General features: G+C 42.4%; 1 protein-coding gene across 1 annotated transcript; it reads right to left on the bottom strand.

Moving 5' to 3' along the window:
- Positions 1-10,258: 10,258 nt before the first annotated feature.
- LOC147890386 (disease resistance response protein 206-like) lies at positions 10,259-10,804 on the bottom strand. The gene has a single exon (XM_087390279.1). The coding sequence runs from the start codon at positions 10,802-10,804 to the stop codon at positions 10,259-10,261; it is 546 nt and encodes a 181-aa protein (XP_087246405.1).
- Between the last annotated feature and the right edge of the window lie 12,502 nt (positions 10,805-23,306).

The raw sequence follows: 23,306 nt of genomic DNA, 5'->3' as shown, positions 1-23,306 counted from the left end.
TCATCCACTTCCTCTTTTCCCTCTTCTTCCTCTTCTTTCCCTCTTTCCTTTCCCTCTTCTTCCTCTTCTCCTCCACTTTCTCTTTTCCCTCTTCTCTCCCTCTTCTTCAGATTCCTCTTCCTCTTCTTCCTCTTCCTCTTCCTCTTCTTCCTCTTCTCTCCCTCTTTGCCTATGCCTATGCTTATGTTTGTTTTTTTGTTTTTTTGTTTTCGTGTTTGTGTCTATGTTAGACATGGGATCACATCGCTCATCCGATGAGTACGGACAGCCTCGCAGGAGGAGAGCTCATGATCTATATGCTCCAGAGGACTTTGATTCCTCTCAGGCGACTACCCCGAGGACTACACCTGGTCTGACTCCTCTCGGACCTAGCACTACGACTACCCCTGGCCCGACTCCTCTTCCACGTAGCACTGTGACTACCCCTCGGGGAACTCCTTTGCTAGCTGCACATGGCTTTGTCAGGAGTCCCGATGAGTTTGTAGCGCAGATGAGTGATGAGGAGGCAGCGAGATTCTTCTCTCTACTATCTCAGAGGACCTCAGTAATTCCCTCCCCTACACTGACGGCTGGATGTACTACCCAGCCGTCCCCTCATGCCCCTTCGATCGAGGGGTCATCACCTACGCATGCCTCTCGTAAGGGAAGGAAGAGTAGGAAGGGCAGCTTATGTTGTGCTGACTCGGGAGATGTAGATGAGTCAGCACACTCACATTCCTACAGGTCTCCACTTGGTCCGGAGACATAGTATCATTCAGGTCCCTTGCCCTCTCCTACTCCCACTGCTACTCCTCGCTCCGGAAGCGCTCGCACAGCTTCCACTCCTTCTGACTCTGCTAGCATTAGTCTTCCTTACTCATCAGGGGATCTCTCCTATCAAATCATAGCTGTCGGAGAGATAATAGAAGATAGAAAGGGCAAAGCAGTGATGGCCACCATGAGGCAGTTGATGAGCCATCACTTCAAGAGCGGCATTGCTACCGATTGGCGGTATCAAGATGACCAAAAGAAGTAGGCGGTCATCGATGAATTAAAACAAAAATACCCTAACCCGCCAAATTGGGAGTTTAATGAGGATTATATACAAGAGCGCATGGGTTTGGTCTTGAAGCATCGTAGATCAACCTTGCGTACTTCCATCACAAAGGGGTTGGCTAAACCTAGTTGGGCAGACAAAGCTGATTGAAAGTTCTTCAAGAAGCAGAATAGGGATAGTCCCGAATTGTTTGAGGGTCAGAGGAGGGCTGTGAAGAGACGGCTGGACATCGTAGGTACGTTGCACTTTGGTGCAGGCGGATGGTTGTCATTCGAGGCAACCATGGTAAATTTACTTCTTCTCATTTAATGTATTGTTCTGTTTGTTTTACTACATATTACATGCACTTTAGCTAACTCTAACTCTCGTAAATTGGATCCACAACAAGCTACGATGGGTTGTCTTCCTACAAATGCAGAGATGCAACGTGCATTTCACATAGGAACAAAGCCGTGGTTTATTGAGCAAGAGGCAATGGGAGCGACGGTCAATTGGGCTGAGGTGGCTGCTCGCACGGTATAAGTCTACTTCTACTTGTAATCTCACTTTTTAAATTGTTTTATTCTTAAGTTCCAATCTAATTTTCAATTTATATGGTTCACTCTTATGGTCAAAGCTCAAGCGTTCCATCATCGGAGGCGAGTGATCACTAGGGCTAGGGATCAGACGCACGTGACGAGGATCAGGAAGAAGGCATAGCTCATGAGGACCAAGGATCAGGCCAACAAGACGAGGACGAGGACGATTCGGATGAGTAGTAGTAGTAGTGATAGTAGTAGTAGTTTGCATTTTCTTCTCCATGTATGTCATTTTGTATATCCGCTCGTTTGAGCAATTTTGTATCGCCCTTTTGATAGGGTAATTTTGTAACAAACAATGTTGTATATGTTCGACATGTATATGCTTATGTTGCTCAATCATTTCATTTGAGTGATTTTGTATCACCCTTTTCGCAAGGGAAATTTTGTTATAGAAAAACTTTGTTTTATAATTACAAAAAAAAAAGGATTAGTGGGGCTAAGCAGGGCCATAGCAAGCCCTGTTAAGCCCCACTAATCCTTTTTTTTAAAGTTCTATTAATTGTCGCTATATAGCGACATTTACCAGTGTTGCTATATAGTGACGATTAACAATGTCGCTATATAGCGACGTTTATCATCATCGCTATATAGCGACGGTTCTTTTTTGATGCTTTTAGTGACTTTTATAGCGACGTTTGTGCACGTGAAATTTTTTTTTAAAAATGTAAAAAGCGTCGGTATTTTCGTTAGAAAAGGGCCTATGCCTTGTAGTGCAAACTCGTCATTCACACTTTCCACACCGTTGCACAACACTTGTTCCCTGATACAGTCAAGCCAAAGGGGGAAATAGTTCAAGGGGTTTGTCATGCAAAATAGTGGTACGACTTAGGCGATGCTAGTACTATGAGATCAAGCAATACCACCCTGATAGGTTGAAAGCTAAAGTGACATAATTTTGGCACCACTTTGCGCGTTTATTTATGCCTTTACACTGAGAATCAGACGCGCATTTAGACGCGTAAATAAACGCGCTCCAGAGAATACAGAAAGTGAGATTTTGGTGTACATCATTGCTTTCCAAACATTGCCCATGATTACCAAAGCACATAATTTTTTGCAAGCCCACATATACAAGAATTAAGTGAAATGAGGAGAATGAGACAATATGTAAAATAGTTTTGCCAATATCAATTGTGGGGCTATGGTTCAATCTCATCCTCAATGAGATCAACCCTTGCCAAACTATCTACTTCAAAATCCAAACAAGTGTTTAGATCTACAAATACATTCAACCCACTACTACTTGTGCCACTCATGTGCTCATCGAGATCAACATCTCCAATGGTAGGCTCATCCTCACGGGTAATGCCGGCCTCAATATCTATATCTCCTATCTCATGATCATCCTCCTCTCTTGTATCACGGTCATCATCATGTCCATGGCCATGATCATCCTCCATACGCTCCATATTAGTAAATGTACTATACATCACTTTGGAACGTGGCATAATAGGTATGACATGCCACCATCTATTATTATCCACCATTGGTTGATAAACAACCTAATTCAAACACAAATACAATCATGTTACTTTTCTTGCATCAAATATTTAAAAGCGAGTATTTTTATGTGTGTGCACAGTACCTGTTCACATTGTTGCGGTAGTACTAGTGTGTCCTTCCTACTTTGCCAAAACTTTGTGGAGTCAATAGTTACAAAGCCACTTGCATGGCGTTTGATTGTTGCATTAGGGCCTCTTTCCACCACGTCCTTAAACCACTTTACATCCAAAACATACACAAAGAAGCGTCGAAAGTCAAGCATAATGATATCTTGGATTATGCCACAATAATCATCCATGGCTCCATTGGCTCCCTCAAAGCTAGCAATGACGCCGCAATCTTGTGTGTTTCTCTTATCATCAATCCGTTGTGTTCGAAAATGCTTGCCCTCACACCATATAGCATTGAACATAGTGCACTACACCAAGAAAAAATCAATTAAATAAGCAATCTAAATTATAAAAAGCTCCTAACTTATGCATAACATTCTATATACCGACCTTGCTCATGCATCCCCTAGCATACTCCCATTCTTCCATTGTGATATGCATCCCCTCGTCTTTCTCTGCTTTCTCCATTTCATCAAGTAGCCAATCCACATGAATAACCTTTGGAAGTGCTCTTAGATACTGAGGGTATGGCACACGAGATCCGTGGTGTGTATGAAAGAGGGCCCTTTCTTCTTGTCTTCTTGCCTTTGCATCCTCGTATCTTGTCACCCATCTTTTCATCACATCACTATTAAGCACGCAAAAGAGGTTGATACTATTATGCAACTTCGTGTCTATTACTTTGTTGCGTCCTTTTCCTTGATGCACAATAGAGGTCATCCTTAGGTCTTCATCATCTCTCCATAGTCGTGGGAGAGAGCTATCCACATCAAGAAGAAACTCAGAAATATATACAAGTGACTCTTGTACCAACCAACCCTCGGCCATGCTACCTTCGGGTCTTGCATTTTGTCTCACGAATCCCTTCAACGTCTTCATGAAGCGCTCGAGGAAGAACAACCATCGTGCATGTATAGTACCGCATATAGCAATCTCATCCACCAAATGTACTATGAGATGTAGTTGGCTTGTGAGAATAGAACATGGAAATGTCTCCTCCACTAAACAAACCGCCTCCACTGACATAACTCGAGCATTCTCAAGCGTGGTGGGATCTATTTCCTTTGAGCTCACATACCTCACAAGCTCGCCCATCTTGTAAATACAATCTTTCACGTCCTTTGATGCACTACGTGAAATGCTAGTAGGTAGTATGAACTGAACCCACGAGGAGGTGGTTGATTAGTTGCTTATAGCTATTCACTCACAAATTTGAAAGGAAAAAGATATTATGCATATAAAATACTTACTTGGAGCATCTTGTGCCAATCATGAGATTTCAAGCCATATAATTGCTCTACACCTCTTTTCTTGCTCTTTGTAAAGGCTCCCTTCAAACACCTCATGCATCCAGTGGGAGTACGAATTGTAGTAATAGCGCGCTTCACTGTCGCCATCTCTAGCTTTGATAACATCCACGGTGCACGAGGTAAAAAAACATGCCCATTTGGTCTCTCTTGAGGCCAAGCTTCATGCATCCTCCCTGTGGTACGTAGATCCTCCCTTATGCCTGTCGAATCTCGTGTCCCATTCAAATGCTCCCAAATGGTAGATGCCACATTCTTGAAGATATGCATGGGATCGAGCAGGTGATTGATCTTGAGGTGGGACCAATATGGTAAACGATAAAAGATGGAGTATCTAAACAAAATAAAGTGTTAGCATGCAATCTTTACTTTCAACCAATATAGCCAATCTTTACTTCTAGCCAATAGTTACAAATCCTTACCGGCTCATGCCAAGTGGTGGAGGAGTCATGGAACCGTCCCAAATTCTCATCCAATATCCCGCGGTGAGTGATTGTGGGAGGACTTCATTCCAAGGGGCAACATATCTAGGATGATCAGGTGGGAGAAATCGATGGTGATTCTCATAGATGACCTTATTCAATGCGTCTGCCCGTGAGGCAACTAGCGAAGGACCACAAACAGGACATGCATGGTAACCCGATGTAGTGAGACCTGAACAATAGATGCAATTAAGAGTGGAAGGTGGGTTTAGGGTGCCACGTCCTTTGCCTATTCATAATTAAAAAATGCAATGCTTACCTGAACACTCGCCATAGCCTGGGAAGTCATGCATCGTCCACATCAAGACTGCTTTGCAGTTGAAATCTCGTGACGAGGGAGGCCTGCTCACATCATGCACCTCGATACCTCTCCAAAGTATCTCTAGCTCATCAATCAAAGGCTCCAAATAAACATCAGGGTTTTTGACTTTATGTTTCCCTGGAATTAGAAGGGACAGCATGACATGTCCTTTCTTAATAGCCATAGAGGGTGGAAGATTGTAATTCACCAATACCACTGGCCATACACTGTAAGACGTGCTTTTGAGACCAAATGGGTTCACACCGTCCATACCCAATCCAAGTCTCAAGCTCCTAGGTTCTTCCTTGAAGCTTGGCCATGTGTCTTCAATATGCTTCCACGCAGGAGAGTCCGTGGGAGTTCTCCACTTGCCATCGGTTGATCGATGGGAGGAATGCCATGACATGAGCTCTGCAATAGATTTGCACTTGAACATATGTTGGATGCAAGGGATTATGGAAAAATGTCACAATACCTTACGAGGCATGTCCAAGGTTTTGAGATCTGCTCTATATCTTGCCTCTCCACAAGTAGGACACTCTCTTGCATCCTTATGTAGTCCACGAAACAAAACGCAATCGTTGACACATGCATGGATGCGCTTGTAATCTAATCCTCCAAGAGAGGTCACATGTTGCCTTGCCATATCTCTTGAGGTCGGTCATTTATTCTCCCTTGGAAGCATTTTACACAATAGCCTGCACGTGAAGACCATAAATGAGGAAAAGCATTCGAGTAATTGACCCACGCGCATAATTCACCATGTTTGCAAAATCGACTTTAAAGCTTACTTGAGTAATGCATTCAAACTTGCATTGCTCCATCCATAGATGGTTTGCAAGTTTAGTAACTCAAGGGAGGCACGTAGAACAGAGAATGTGCACCCCTCAAACAGTGGAGTCGATGCTGCGGTAAAAAGATCATCCTGCTCCATGCTATTATCCCTCCCTTGATGGACATATAGATCCCGCACCATATCATCAAACACCTCCTCCTCCATGGCTTCATGAGGTAATGGCGGAGGGCTACTATCACCATCACTCCATGCATCCGTAACGGTCCCTCCTGAAGATCCCACCTCATATCGCCGACGCTTCGCCTCCTCACGACGGGCATAGGGTAACATGTGCGGGTGTGGCACTGCATTCTGTATCAAATTAAAACGGGATCATAACTCAAACATATGAACACCCATAGGTATCTCAATCAACCTTAACTTACAAACCCTTACCGTGTTTACGGTCACATCCCATTCTCCATACTTTGAGATATGATTGAGCGTAATCCTGCGTGCACGATACATGTTTCCTCGACATCGATCACACAGACATTTGATTTTTTGCTCCAACTACATTTCACGATGGTGGATACGGAGGGATTCATCCTCACTGGAGCTACTTGTTGAAGATGGAGACATCCTACAAACAAACAACCCACCAAATTTGCTCTTCTTTAAATGCTTAATTTAAACTCCATGTTGCGTCTATAGTCGCGTCTAACATTGCGTCTAACAGCGCATCTAAACATGCGTCTACTCTGTGTATTTAGACGTGCCTATAGACGCGCTAATAGACGTGACGATAGACGCGGCTTTTAAACCTGCTTTTCGGCGCGCCGCTCGCTTTGCTTTTCTTTTCATTACTTAAACTTCGCGAGCGGCTTCCTTCCTTCTTTATTAGCAGTTCCATAGATTCGAAGCTTAAGAGAGAGCCTCCCATACACAGTTTCAAGCTTGCACTTAAGAGAAAGGGACCGTACCTACACTTGCTTCCAAGCCTAAAGGAGAGGAGGAGTATGAACAAGGAGAAGAAACAAGTTTGGAAAAGAAAGATCCTTCCATACCTTTTTCCAAGTAAGTCCTTTTGAAGTTGTTCTTGCTTGCTCTTTCCAGTTTTGTACTTTCTCGCATCCACGAAACGCAGGATCTAGGTATTCTTTTGTCGGGCGTAACGTCCTTTTCGACTTTTTAGTATTCTCGCCTATCGGAACGCGTCTATAGGCGCATCCCAAGGCATGTCTAAAAGCGCGTCTATAGGCACGTCTATCCGCGCGTCTGGCTTGTTGCAGACACACACAGACGCGTCTGTAGACGCTCACACAGATGCCCTGTTAAATAGACTTTTAAACGCACTGTTAAACACACTTTTAAATGCACTTTTAGACGGACTGGTAGACAGACTGTTAGACGCGGTTTTAAACAAATTGTTAAACGCTGTGTTAGACGCATCTATAGATGCGCAAATCAGACGGGTCTATAGACGCGCTTTGACAGAGCCTCTTTTTTCTTCCCCTTTCTTCTCAGCTCCCAAAGTAATAGATTTGTTTCCTTTTTTCCAGTTCAACATGTGGGGAGGAAGTGCTTCTAGCTCACCTGATCCACGGGAATCGATTTGGAAGGACTTATATAATCTTTTAGGGCATCCTCCTAGTCCTGCGGAGTTATACGGGTATATGACGGGTACCCTTAACACTCCCCAGGAGTCAGCACTATAGACTCCGAGCCACCCCACACCGCCTGAGATCACCCCAGCGGAGTCCGCACAGCCGTCTTATGCCCCTTCCCCCGTACCGTCTTATGCCCCTTCCCCCATGCCGTCTTATGTCCCTTCTGCCATCCCGTCTTATGCCCCTTCCTCCATGCTGTCAGGAGGTCCTTCTGTCTCGGCGAGCCGTCAACGTACTCCCCAGCTGTCGAGACTCGGTTCTCCAGCTATGAGTGGTCAGTGTAGTCCCGTGCAGTCCCTAGCTAGGAGTGGCTAGCGTATGAGCTCGACATGACAGGGTAGCAGGTGTAGTAGCAGGGAGAGCGGTGGCGGATGCATGGCACAATGTTTTGGGCCATGTGGCGGTGAGGAGGAGGATGATTCAGATGATTTAGACGTGCCTTTGGGTGATGGTACGATATATTATGACATCACTCAGACAGGAGGCATCTTGATGGATGCGCGGGGGAAGGACATCATGGCCTTCATGCGCTCTGTAATTGCTAACAATTACAGAGATTGCTTTATCCACTATAAAGACCACCCAAAGAGGTTGGCTGATGAGACCCTCGCTACTGTTCGCTCTAGGTATCCTAACCCCCCCAATCGCCAGTTCACAGATAAATGGGGGAAGTCAAAGATTGTTACGATACTTAGCAATAAAAGATCTTCCCTTAAGAGGCAGGCACTAGCGGAGCTTGCCAGGATTGAGGCAGGTCAACCTTCAAGGGGCCCGCCCCACACCGCTCAGAAGCGTGAGTGGAAGAAGGCAATGAAGTCAGTGAGGGAGGAGCCCAGTCTGTAGCACGTGGAGGCACGGAGGATCCAGATGGAGGAATATGGAAGCGCGCATTTTGGAGCAGGGGGTGTTGAATCATGGGAGGCCCAATTTGTAAGTATCGATCTCAAATTATATCACTTATGTAGTTTATTAGGAGGTTGGTTGTTTCTTTGTACTAATCCCTCCACAAAGTGTATCGCGGTCATGCAGCTTGAGATCGTGGGCAGATACCCTACTCCAGTGGAGACAGCCTACCACCGCCACCATCACAGAGGAGATACATGGAGGCACTTCTATGATGACGGGTTGATTACTGAGGAGCAGTATACCCGAGCTACTGGACAGGCCCCCCAGGTATTTGAAAGTAATTAAATAATGCCAAAGTTATAAGTAAAGATTTTGATTTTTCATACATTGATATATGTTGTCCCTTGTTTACAGGCCCATGCACAAGACGACGAGGAAGACGAGGAAGGAGGTGCAGAAGGGAGCATGGAAGGCAGCGAGGATTAGTCGTAGAAGTAGTGCTACTATTCTTTTTTGTACTTAAAGCCACTGGCTTGGCTTCGTGCCTCTTGTATATAGACTCCTCTTATTTTTTGTACTTGAAGCCACATGACATGGCTTAGCTTCCTTATTTTATGTACTTGAAGCCACATGATGTGGCTTAGCTTCGTGCTATATGTATATACAAGCACTTTTTGAGCTTTCAATTTTATTGCGTTTTGGAGTTATAATATTTTATTTGGAATTGTAATTAAAATGCGGTTGGCTATAAGAATTGAATTACAGAATGTGGATATGGGATTCTTGTAACTATATAGCATACACAACATACACAGTATTCTGTAAAATTAAAAAAAAAAAGGCGCGTCTATCAGTGCGTTTAAAAACGCGTTTATATTCGCGTCTGTCTGTTCGACTTGCGTCTATAAAAGCGTTTATAAGCGCGTCTATTTATGCATCTTTGTGCGCATCTATACGCGCGTAAGTCTGATATATAGACGCGCAATTAGACGCGGGTCTCCAGACGCGCAAATAGACGCGCCCGTAAGTTTTTTATTTAGTTCATGAAACGCGTCTGTGTGCGCGTCTATGGGTGCTTTGTCTTGTTGTGATACATAGGGTTTCTAACTTCCGCGCCCGCCGAGCCTTCTTCTTAAATGACGAATTCCAAAATTTGGATAGACTCCTGATTGTTGAATAGGTCGCACTTGATCTGGGTTGTGTATGCCTGGCAATCCTAGAATTGAATCCAAAAGAATAGCCATGGTTGTACATCCTCCATGAAATACAACATTTGCAAATCCATATTTAATGATATTTCCATTTTTGCTACAATCGTTTAGAGCAAATATCTCTTTAGTGGTATTTCTTTCAACTTCGCAAATTTCTCGTTAAGACGTTTACTAATTTTTGCTAAAATCATTTTTACGCCGTGATCATCGTTGACTTTTCGATTGACAGACATGTAGTTGCAGCGAATTCACATGAATGTCATTCATTTTTACGCCGTGATCATCGTTAACATTTGGATAAGACATAGGAACGGAGATGCAACATTCACAATAGCAGTACAAATGTATTTTATTTCATGGTGGCAAAGACGGAAACGGAGACTTGAGATCTACTTATAAGGGTGGCGCAGGGGTGCTGGAGTATGTCCTCGGGCGATCAGTAGTAGAGGTCGAGGTCGAAGGAGAGAGTCCACCTTGCAGGAGGCGTATGGTCAATCTCCACGAGCTTGGAAGTTGCAACACCCCGGGCTGCCAGGAAATCGCCAGTGCCGCCGATCACCATGAGGATGCGTGTCGAGAGGATCTCTCTCTCTTGGCCGAAGATGCTGATGGTGCCATTGTATTTGTCAGAAGAAATGGTGGCCGTGAAGGCATGCAAGAGCGTGTAATCTGATCGGCTGTCGAAGATCCAGAAGCCCTGGGCAAGCCCGATCTGTGTGGAGGTGTTGGACGGACCTTCTGTGATGGGATCCTCGAACGTTGATCTCACTCCGAATGAAAGAGGGTTTGGCATGCTGAAGTTTGCGGGGCCGGCACTGTACACAGACTCGAAGAAGGAGTTGTTGACTGCGGGATTGTAGACGGTGTTGTGGATGTAGAAGGTGAAATGGCTGGGGCCTTGGAGAGGCTTGCGACATGTTGCAGGGGTGGTTGCGACAAGGAAACAAGTGAGGGCGAGAGCAAGAAGCAGATGCTTGGTCATAGTTGATGCTTCAATCAGAGAGGCGCCAGGGATGGGCGAGGGTGAGGGAGACCTTCACAGTGCACACAAAATAGGTAGCTACAAAGATGGATGCTCTCGACTTTAACACCACTGATTATATCGATAAAGCTTGTGTCGGCATGATGGCGTGTGTCAAGCGGAGTCCCTTTCTTGGGAGTCAAAGCTTCTTATCTATATCACAAGATCTTATGTCACCGTTCACGTATACACTTGACTTTTTCTTTTCCTATGAGCTCGACTATTCGTTTTCTATGAAGTTTTCTTTTCTTATTTTTGGAGTGCCCTATGGGGATTCGGGAAGGCCTTACTGACATGTGGGCTTGAAAGGGAAATTTCCTTTTAAAAATTTTTTTGGGTTGTTCGAAATTCCCATTGGCTTTTGCATAGAAGATTTGTTTGACTTTTGGGCCATTGGCATTTAGTCATCTTCCCTTCGTGCATTTGGAACCTCTAATTTAATACTGGCTCTGCGCATTTCTCTCACCTGGGGTAGGCCCCATGAATGATAGATATATCATTCACCTTGTTTAATAGTTTTTGAAAGAAAGCCTATGTATGATATATTATGGAGAATAAACACTTATTTGCTTCTCAAATTCTTTGCTAAACATTGCCCATGATTACCAAAGCACCTAATTTAATAAAAATATGAATGCTATGCACATCACACACGATAATATGCTTTTATATACAAAAATTAAAAGAGGTGAGGAGAATGAGACAATATATAAAATAGTTTTGCCAAGATGTAAGAAATTTGGATGATAGAATGAATCAGATGAGCTATGGTTCAATCTCATCCTCAATGAGATCAACCCTTGCCAAACTATCTACTTCAATATCCAAACCAATGTGGAGATCTACAAATACATTCAACCCATTACTACTTGTGCTACTGTGCTCATCAAAATCAACATCACCAATGGTAGGCTTGTTCTCATGGGTAATGGCCTGAATATCTGTATCTCCTATCTCATGATCATCCTCCTCTCTAGTATCACAATCATCATCACCTCCATGGCCATGATCATGCTCCATACGCTCCATATTAGTAAATGTACTATACATCACTTTGGACCGTGCGTAATAGGTATGACGTGCCACCACCTACTATTATCCACCATTGGTTAATAGACAACCTATTCAAACACAAATACAAACATGTTAATTTCCTTGCATTAAGGTATCAAATATAAATAAGTGAGCATTTTTATATATGTGTACAGTACATGTTCACATTGTTGCGATAGTACTAGTGTGTCCTTCTTGCCTTGCCAAAACTTTGTGGAGTCAATAGTTACAAAGCCACTTGCATGGCGTTTGATTGCTACATTAGGGCCGCTTTCCACCATGTCCTTAAACCACGACATCCAAACATACACAAAGAAGTGCCGAAAGTCAAGCTTAATAATATCTTGGATTATGCCACAATAATCATCCACGGCTCCATTGGCTCCCTCAAAGCTAACAATGATGCTGCAATCTTGTGTGTTTCTCTTATCATTAATCCATTGTGTCTGAAAATCCTTGCGCTCACACCATATAGCATTGAACATAGTATACTACACCAAGACAAAATCAAGTGAATAAGCAATCTAAATTGTTGAAAGCTCCTAACTTATGCATAACATCTTATATGCCGACCTTTTGCATGCATCCTCTAGCATACTCCCATTCTTCCATTGTGATATGCATCCCCTCATCTCTCTCTACTCTCTCTCCATTTCATCAAGTAGCCAATTGACATGAATATTCTTTGGAATTGCTCTTAGATACTCAAGGTATGGCACATGAGATCCATGGTGTGTATGAAAGAGGGCCCTTTCTCCTTGTCTTCTTGCATTTGTATCCTCATATCTTGTCACCCATCTTTTCACCACATCACTATTAAGCATGCAATAGAGGTTTAGATTATTAAGCAACTCCCTATCCAGTACTTTGCTCCATCGTTTCCCTTGAGGCACAATAGAGGTCATCCTTAGGTCTTCTTCATCTCTCCATAGTCATGGGAGAGAGCTATCCACATCAATAAGAAACTCAGAACTACATACAAGTGACTCTTGTACCAACCAACCCTTGGCCATGCTACCTTCGGGCCTTGCATTTTGCCTCACAAAACCCTTCAAGGTCTTCATGAAGTGCTCGAGGAAGAACAACCATCGTGCATGTACAGTGCCACATATAGCAATCTCATCCACCAAATGCACTATGAGATGTAGTTGGCTTGTGAGAATAGAATGTGGAAAGGTCTCCTCCACTAAACAAACCACCTCGACTAACATAACTCAAGCATCCCTGGATCGATTTCCTTTGAGCTCACATACCTAGAAAGAAAAAAGTGCACCATATTAGCAATATGAAAACCTTGCATCATGCATTGATACGCTTCACATTTTGTATAGTTTGAAGTACCTCACAAGATCGCCCATCTTGTAAATAAAATCCTTCGCGTCCTTCGATGCACAATGAGAAATGCTAGTAAGTAGTATGAACTGAATACATGAGCAATGGTTGATTAGAGAGAGAGAGAGAGAGAGAGAGAGAGAGAGAGAGAGAGAGAGAGAGCGCACACACACACACATGGAGAGAGTAAGGGGAGAGGGACATAGAAAAGAGAGAGAGAGAGAGAGAGAGAGAGAGAGAGAGAGAGAGAGAGAGAGAGAGAGAGAGAGAGAGAGTTTCTTCTTCACTAACAAATTTGGAAGGAAAAAGAGATTATTCCAAGTCATACTTACTTGGAGTATCTTGTGTCAATCATGAGATTTCAAGATGTATAATTGCTCTACACCTCTTTTCTTGCCGTTTGTGAAGGCCCCCTTCAAACACCTTGTGCATCTAGTGGGAGTATGAATTGTAGTGATATTTTGCTTCACTGCCACCGTTTCTTTCTTTATATATGTCCATGATCCATGGGGTAAAAAGACATGCCCATTTGGCCTATCTTGTGGCCAAGCTTCACTCATCTTCCCTGTGGTGTGTAGATCCTCCCTTATATGCTCAGGGAATCTCGTGTCCCAATCAAATGTTCTCAAATGGTAGATCTGCCACATTCTTGAAGATATGAATGGGATCAAGCAAATGATTGTGGGACCAATATGGTAGCTGACAAAGAATGGAGTATCTAAACAAAAGATGTTGTTAGTGTGCAATCTTTATTTTCATTCAATATAGCAGACAATAGATACAAACCCTTATCGGCTCATGCCATGTGGAAGAGGAGTCATAGAAAGGTCCCAAATTTGCTTCCAATCTCTTGTAGTGAGTGACTGTGGGGCTTAGGGGGTATACTACTAAGAAACCCTATGTATCATGTGCGCTCAAGAGGTATTTAAAAAACCCCTCAACTAAACTTTTTTCCAAAATAAAAATACCCCTCTTTACTTATGAACTAAGTGATTTATTTCTAAAATTGAATAAAAAAACTCCTTTTCTTATTGTAATCTTGTTAAAAGTTTTCAAAAAGTTCAATTAAAATACCCCTCCTTTTGAATGCACGTGGTATACTAAAATTTTGTGAGATGAACCCCTGAGCATGGGGAGACTTCATTCCAAGGGGTGACATATCTAGGATGATCAGGTGGGAGAAATGAGGTGGGAGAAGTCAATGGTGATTCTCATAGATTACCTTCTTCAAGTCCTCTAGCCATGAAGCAACTAACGAAGGACCACAAACACGACATGCATGGTGACCTGATGTCATGAGACCTAAACAATAGACACAATTGTGTAAACAAGGTGGGTCTAGAGCCATAGTGGGGGAGCTCAAATTCTCCCTTAGAGGCATCATAATTTGTTGTAGTGCATGTAAGATACATGATATTCCAAAGGCCACATCGATTGCCTACTCATAATTAAAAGTTCAATGCTTACCTAAACACTCGCCAAAGCCAAGTCATGCATTATCCACATCAACACTGCCTTGCATGTGAAGTCTCATGACGAGGGAGACATGCTCACATCATGCACCTCTATACCTCTCCAAAATATCTCCAGCACATTAATCAAAGGCTCTAGATAAACATTCATGTTTTTTACTTTATGTTTCCCTGAAATTAGAAGGGGTAGCATAACATGTCCTTTCTTAATCACCATAGAGGGTGGAAGATTATAATTCACCAATATCACTGGCCATACATTGTAAGAGGTGCTTTTGAGACCAAATGGGTTCACACCGTCCATACCCAATCCAAGTCTCATGTTCCTAGGTTTTTCCTTGGAGCTTGGAGTGAAGATCATGGGTCCAAACTCTGTGTTAGAGGTCTCCACACAATTAAATGCTTTTTTCAACTTCAACATGGCATTGACCCACAACTCAAAGCACTCTCATTGTTGGTACACCTCAACTACCTCTTTAATCTCTTGAAATTAGGAAACACTAATTGGAGGCCCTTTTGAGACCCCAAATCTCCCTTAATGATATGATCAATTCATATGAATAAAGATTTGATGCATATGTTTCATACAGCATAACTCTTTCATGCATATGCACATTTATGCATATACATAACTCTTTCATATATTCATGTGCAAAGAGGGCATGCATCATGGAAATAAGGGATTGCATGAGGAAAATTGGGATAAAGCATGAGGTCGGGATAGGGGAAGAGGGCATCCATGATGGAAATCATGGGATTGCATGAGGGAAATTGGGATAAAGCATGAGGGCGGGATAGGGTAAGAGGGCATGCATGATCAAAATAAGGGATTGCATGAGGGAAATTGGGATAAAGCATGAGGGCGGGATAGGGTAAGAGGGCATGCATGATCCAAATAAGGGATTGCATGAGGGAAATTGGGATAAAGCATGAGAGTGGGAAAGGGAAAGAGGGCATGCATGATGGAAATAAGGGATTGCATGAGGGAAATTGGGATAAAGCATGAGGGAGGGATAGAGAAAGAGGGAATGCATGATGAAAATCACGGGATTGCATGTTCTCTTTTAAAAGTCAGAATGCAAAGGTTTGTATGCAGGTCGATCGATCAATGCAAGCAAACATTTGGGCACAATCGATGCATATGTTTGATTGATAAACAAGATCAAGTATAAAGATTTGATTCAAAGGATCTAAGTTAAGTGTTAGCTAATTTACTCTTGACTCTATCTAGAACCCAATCCCATCTGTCCTACATTCTGCACCCGAATCCCATAGGTATTCCTAAGAGTCTGAAGACTTCTCCCTTTCTGATTTCCTTACACCTCTTATTGGATAGGAAGAGGGGGCGATGGCTTAAAGTGCTATAGATCCTCGTTCTATAGATTTCCTCCGAATCTTGGATGTTTCTATTGCCAACTAGAATAGAGTTGAGGGATTCTTGGGCATGTTTTTTCTTTAGAATTTTAAACATATCTTCGTTAGTCTTGTCTGCTCGTCCTGCCCACCAATCTCTAGTGTAGATTCTGGCCTGCTTGGCAGTTATTTTCGCTTCTGCCCTGAGTTTTGCTCTGATAGACCTCAGTTGTTCCTGTCCTTGTGTAGTGTGGTCACTTTTTAGGAGAGTCATTTGTTCTTCAAGATCATGGATTCTCAGGGCTCTAGCTTTATCTGCTCTCTGTTTGATTGCTTGTAAAAAAATTTTAGTCTTTTCCATCACTCTAATCCACTTGTCAATTGCAATGGCTGTTTCCCCAAAGGCATTTATCCAAAATTTGTCAATCTTGTCCCTGACGTAAGGAAGTTGGAAAAAAAAGAGGTTGGCTTTTAACCACGATCGGCCAATTCTCCTCTCTTCCTTTTTCAAAACTACAGCGATCAGTTTGTGATCCGAGAAGGAAAGGGTGCCAATTGCTCTGCACTTAATGCATAGCAACTCCTCCACAATTCTCTTGGAGTAGTAAACTATATCAAGCTGCCCTTTCCTATGGAGGGACCCCACCTAATTGTTTGTCCAAGTGTAGGAAGTGTCTCTTGAAACATCCAAGCTTGGCCCTATCTTTGAAGTTTGACCATGTATTTAGCTCATAGCCTCTTATAACACTACCTATTCCTGCCCAGCTATCACCTCTGCTCTCAACCATGTTATAATCTTCAAGAAGAAGCACATTGTCATTTAGAAGGACTGACTCCCATAGCAAAGCTCTATCTCTAGGCACGTTCGGGGCATAGACAGAGAATATTTGACAAGAGAGATGAGGGTGGTGAAAATCCACTCCTACCCTAAATTTGCCAAAGTTTTGAAGGACCCTTCCTATCCCAGCTGCCAAGTGTTTAGCTACCCCAAGAGCAACACCTCCTCTCCCCTCCTCGTGGTTTGTTGTGAACCAGGTCATGTTGTCATCGATCTATTTTAGTTGCCAACGGAGCTTACGTCCTCTAGCTTTGAATTCTTGAAGTGCTAAGAATTCGGGGTACAACTTGTTTATTCTCATCCATCTCTTAAATACCAAGGGCTTCAAGTCATTTGTTAACCACTCTTTGCTATAGATGCAAATGCACTAGGATGGCTGGTAAAGGATGGATTGGAGAAAGGTAATGTAAAGGGAATTCAGGTGGAAGGGGACAGACAGATTATGTGTCAACAATTTGCAAACGACACAAATCTAACCCCACACAATGATGAAGAGTCAGTAAGAGGTACTCTGGAGTGTTTAAATACTTTTTGTATGGCCTCGGGATCCAAAGTTAATCATGAATAAAATAGGAATTTTTGGCACTAGGAGCCCTCCCCCTCTTTTCCTCTCTAACAAGGGATGTAAAGAGATAAGAAAAGGTGAGGTTTTCAGAATTTTGGGAATTCCCATGGGATTCGGGTGTTCTATGCAAGACAGATGGGACTGGGTCCTAGACAAGGTCAAAAGTAAGGTGAACAGATGGCAAGGGCTTCAACACTAGCAAGAAAGAATTTGTCCTCAACCACTACATCTATCCCTCCATCATCTATTTCATTTCCTGTTGGTACCCAACAAAGAAATTCCTTAGACAAATTAACAATCTAGTAAGATCTTTCTGGGGGGGAGGAGACACTAGCAATCACAAGGTTCTTAAAGTCAAATGGCAAACATGTACAATGCCAAAGGTAGTAGGAGGCCTTGGAATTGTAGATGTGGATATGGCTCAATGGATCCTCAAGGAAATGCAAAATCCGGAAAAGATTTGGACATACTTAGTCCTCAGAAATGTCAGCAAGGTCAAGGTAGACAAATGCAAGCATTGGAAGCACCTTTCGGTAGGTTCAGCCCTCTATGGCCAGGAAGTCTGTATAGCAAATGGGTCAGAATTATGGAAAGGTATGTGGTCAACTTGGGAATCTTTGAGACCCTTTGTAATTTGGAAAGGATTCTCTAGAAAAACCGGTTTTTTCTCATCTAAGGACTCAATTTGGTTCTCAACCATCTGGACAAATGCTCCTGTACGAGATGGAGAAGTTAAGAATGCATTGCACCTCAATAAAAAAGGGATTCGAGTTTGGGGAGATATGTGGGGCAGAGAGCAAATAAAGTTGATAAATAATTATATTTTAAGAATTAGATTTAAACTTAACAGGTTTGACTTAGAACTGCTGCTCTCTGAGAGATAGTCCCTTTGGGATAGAGAAGCCATCTTGTGGTGGATGGGGGAAGGTGTCCTCCGACTAATTAAACAAAACTTGCTCCTATCTCCATATTTGTGGAAGGACAAAAAGAGCTAATAGCTCAACTGAATCGGAAATGGCATAGAAAAGTCTCGAAAGGACTTGGCTAAAGCGTCTCGAAAAAGTGTGGGACAGAAATCTCCAAGAGAAGTAGGCGTGTCTTTTATGGGGCTCATTGTGCACAAAGTAGTTTGGAATTCTAAATGGGCACTGAAATCGGGCAGGGAGATGGGTTCTGCAAAAGATGTAATAGAGCTTAGGAAGACATTTCCCACTTGTTTCTAGACTGCAGATTCAAGAGAGAGATATGGGACAATGTGCACAAACACTTTGGTTTTTTCACGATTAATTATAATTTTCTTTTGTTGGGAGACATGCCAATCAGAGCACCGGACAAGTGGAATACCATGCGTAGTTCCCTTCTATGGTCTCTATGATTGCAAAGATGCTCTGAGGTCTTTAGCAATGTGCACGTTGATACTAACGAAATTGTGATGAATTTATGGATGACCACAGGAAAGAGGCGCAAATCTTGAGAAAATCTCCCGACTGCTGTAGCAGCAAATCCAGGAATACTACAAGAAGGATGAACAGTTTGCAAAAAAAGAGACCGCCCTTTTGGTGCAGATGCAACAATAGGTGGGAAAAGATGCTATGTCTTTGGGAGCCACCCCTCAGCTACTGGTACTTACACCCGGCCAGACACCTCTAATGGCCAAGGATATTGTACCCTCTATGCCTTCGCTCTCCTTCCCCGTGCTTCCGGGTCATGCTTCTTCACCTTCTCCTGTGGCCTCCCTTTTGTTATTGTCTGCTCTTACTACTCCGATAGGCCCTCAAGCTTCTCCTACGTATGCTATACCCTCTTCGCCTTTGTCTATTACAAGGCTCCTCAAGGATGCACAATTCAGACAGAGCACGAAGTGCAAATATTAAACTAATAAGGGAGAGGAAGGTGATCCATAGGGAATTATGGTGGGAAGGTACATCTATTAAATTTGACTTTTTTCGGGTGGGTGGTGGTGGGAGTAGGAAAGTGATTGAAAAGACGGGCAAGATGAGGCTAAGAGGGGTGCTTGGGGGGTGCACTACTAAAGAAATTATATGTATCATGTGCATTCAAAGGGGATTAAAAAAAACCCTCAACTAAAATCTCCCCCCCAATAAAAACACCCCTCTTTACTTATGGGATGAGTGATTTTTTTCTAAAATTGAATTAAAAAACCCCTCCTATTATTGTAATTATATTAAAAAAAATTTAAAGTCGGATTAAAATACTTCTCCTTTGGAATGCATGTGGTACACTAAAATTTTTTGAGGTGAACCCCCCGAGGAGGGGTTGAAGTGATGGGCATGGAAGAAGAATAGAAGGTGCAATGGAGGAGGAGGAAGAGAAGGAATAGGAGAGAGAGGTAGTGGTGGTTCCTACATGGGATGAGCATAGGATTGTCATGCTGATATAAGGGCTGGCTTTGTTGTGCACAAGATTTAGGATCTAACATGCTCTACTTGACCAAAATGTCAAACATGTGGGAAGAGCTAAGAAAAGCAATGTCTATGCATCAAAGTTTGGCTAGTAATAATAACAGATGCTTTTTAGGAAGAGGAATCAATTTTGCTCAACATTGTGAAGCTCCCAAGCTTGCAAAAACACTTCTATTTCTGCTATATCTTTTATGCTTTTAATTTGTCAAAAACCAATCCATTTTTACTTTGTAGACCTTAAGTTCGATCAAGGAATCCTTGATCAAAGGATTACTCAATCAAGGACCATCAAGGATTCCTTGATAATATAGAACAATAGGATTAATCATGGAGTGATTGCATAGTTGATGACATTTGCACTTAGTGATCAGAAGCAAGCACAACAAATTAGAGAATTTGAACATATGAATTCCCCATGGAAATCCCAAAGGAACAAGCATCAAGAGAATGTTCCAACTAGGAGCTATAGACTACTTGAAGCAAACATCCTCTTCGTCTTATCCTTGGGGGACATGGATCCGACGTGCGTCATGATCCCATGTCTAATGTAGACACACATACGAAAACAAAAAACAAAAAACAAACATAAGCATAGGCATAGGCATAGGCAAATACATATGCTTATGATCGAAAGAGGGGGAAGAGGGGGAGAAAGCTTATGCTCATGCTCATGCTTATGCTTATGCTTATGCATGAGCATATGAGCATAAAAGAAAAAGAGAGAAAGCTTAAGCATAGGCAAATACATATGCTTATGAAAAGAGATCAAAAGAGAGGGAAGAGGGGGAGAAAGGGAGAGGAAAAGAGGAAAATGAGACATGCTCATGAGAGAAGGAAAGGAGGAAGAGGAAAAAAGAGATTGAAAGAAGGAAAGGAGAAGGAGACATATGCTCATGCTTATGCTTATGCATGAGCATCAGAGAAGGAGACATATGCTTATGCTTATGCATAGGCAAATACATATGCTTATGAAAAGAGATTGAAAGAGGGAAAAGAGGGAGGGAAGAGAGAGGAAAGGAGGAAAAGAGGAGAAGGAGAAGGAGAAGGAGACATATGCTCATGCATAAGCATAAGCATAAGAGAAGGAGACATATGCTGATGCTTATGCATGAGCATAAGAGAAGGAGACATATGCTTATGCTTATGCATAGGCAAATAAATATGCTTGTGAAAAGAGATTGAAAGAGGGGAAAGAGGGAGGGAAAGAGAGAAGAAAGGAGGAAAAGAGGAGAAGGAGAAGGAGAAGGAGAAGGAGACATATGCTCATGCTTATGCATGAGCATATAAGCATAAAAGAAAAAGAGAGAAAGCTTAAGCATAAAAGAAAAAGAGAGAAAAAGAGATTGAAAGAGGGGAAAGAGGGGGGGAAAGAGAGAGAAAAAGAGGAAAAGAGATTGAAAGAGCAGAAAGAGAAGAGGGGAAAAGAGCATAAACATGAGAAGGAGAAGGAGAAGGAGAAGGAGACATATGCTCATGCATGAGCATAATCATAAGAGAAGGAGACATATGCTCATGCTTATGCTCAGGAAGAGAGGGTTCCTATGCCCATCACTGCAGCTAGCACTTAAGGCACTAGCTGTAGGCCAATGCAAATAACAAAAGGAAAAAAGAGGAAGCACTTTCTTACCTAGAATATTCCCGCTTGGTGTTTTGTGGACTGGCCCTACAAAAGAGAGGAAACATACCATTTTTCAAATAATTAGTTAGAGGAAGGAGTAGTTTAAAGAAGCAACTTCTCAAAGGGATTGGATTAAGGAGACAAGGAGAAAGAGGAGGAAGAGAAATACAAAAAAGACTAGAAGAGGTGAGTCTTCTTTCTTTCACAAAATCTCGTTTTTTGTCTTTAACAAGCATGAAAACTAGCACATAGCCTTAACAATACAAGGAGAAACATGCTTCAACACTCACAAGAAATCTCACAAAAAATGAACCTACATTGCTCAAAGAGACTCACCTTCTTGAAAAACTTCTTTTCACACAAGCACAGAGGGAGAAGGGAGGAGAGGGAGCACAAGTGTTAGGAGAGGGGTGAGTAGTGGTGAGGAGTGGAGAATAGAGAGGAGGAAAGAGAGGTCGTCGAATATAGGTGGGAGGAGAGATTGATTTTCTCATAATAGAGATTGCTAAAGAAAGCATTGCATCACGGGGTTTTGGGTTTTAGTCCACAGTGTCACTATATAGCGACACTGATCAGTCACTATATAGTGACGCTTATATTTAAAAGCGTCACTATATAGTGAGGGAACAGAGCAAATCGTTGCTATATAGCTACAAAATAGATCAAAACATCACTATATAGCGACGCTTCAGGACACTTATTGTTTAAAGTTAAAAAAGAAGCTCATAGATGCTATTTTATTACTGTTAATATATTTCCTTGCAACTTATGTTGTGATTTTATAAGTGTGCAGATGGAAGGGACAAGTGGAAGCTCATCAGATGATGCGCCAATGCCCGAGAGCACAAAGTGGCTTACGAAGAGGTTGTATTGTCATTGCACTCATTGCAAGCGAGAAGTATGACATCAACTTCATATTATCATGCACCACTTACGGATGTATGAGGAGGAGCCCGAACCAGTACCCACCATTGGTGTTGCACGTGTTGATGGATTATCAGTAAGTCAAAGCTATTTAAGTTCGTGGTTAATATTGGATACCATTATGATACGAAACCTTGAGACAAGATCTTATATTTACACGAAATCTTAAAACAAGATGAGGAGACTGACGAGGGTATGCATATATACCTTCACACTTTGAGCAAGACTATAGTCTCCCGGATGATGATGAGGGTATGGTCGACATGATGGATTCTATTTTTAGGGGCACTACATCCCATGTACACGTGATGTCAGAGTCTGAGGTCAAAATGCAAGAGTTGCAATCAACACAGTTGTACGAGGGTGCTAGGATGTCTAAACTATGTGCTTGTCTCTCAATCTTGAATCTATAACTAAAGTATGTATGGGTGGTCAGATACAAGTGTCTCGGCCTTAATGAGGTTAGCTCTTGCATTAATTTGACTCATTATTTGGATATTGTTTGTTTTGAGAATCATCATCTATGGATTAGTGTACCGAATCATCATATTCAAAGCCTATGTATGTTTGAATTGTGATAGGTTGCTCCAGAAGATGTTGCCTACACCAAATAACATGCCCGCATTAAGAGAAGCGAAGAAGATGCTAACAACGGTGGATATGGATTATGATACCATCCATGCTTGCCGTAATGATTGTATTCTCTTTCGTCGTGAGCATGGAGATTTGGCTAGTTGTCTAAAATGTGGAGAACAATGATATACAGATAACTTGCAGGGTGAGTAGATATCGGTAAAGGTCTTGAGACACTTTCCCATCATTGCAAGAATACAGCACATGTTCCAATGCAAATCCATAGCGAAGTTGATGACATGGCATGCATCG

The sequence above is a fragment of the Dipteris shenzhenensis genome, chromosome 19 (genome assembly GCF_047967505.1).
Source record: "Dipteris shenzhenensis isolate YYH24624 ecotype China chromosome 19, Dip_SZ_1.0, whole genome shotgun sequence".
NCBI lineage: Eukaryota > Viridiplantae > Streptophyta > Polypodiopsida > Gleicheniales > Dipteridaceae > Dipteris > Dipteris shenzhenensis.
Note: the sequence above shows the minus strand (reverse complement) of the source record. Positions and strands in the feature narration are given on the sequence as shown.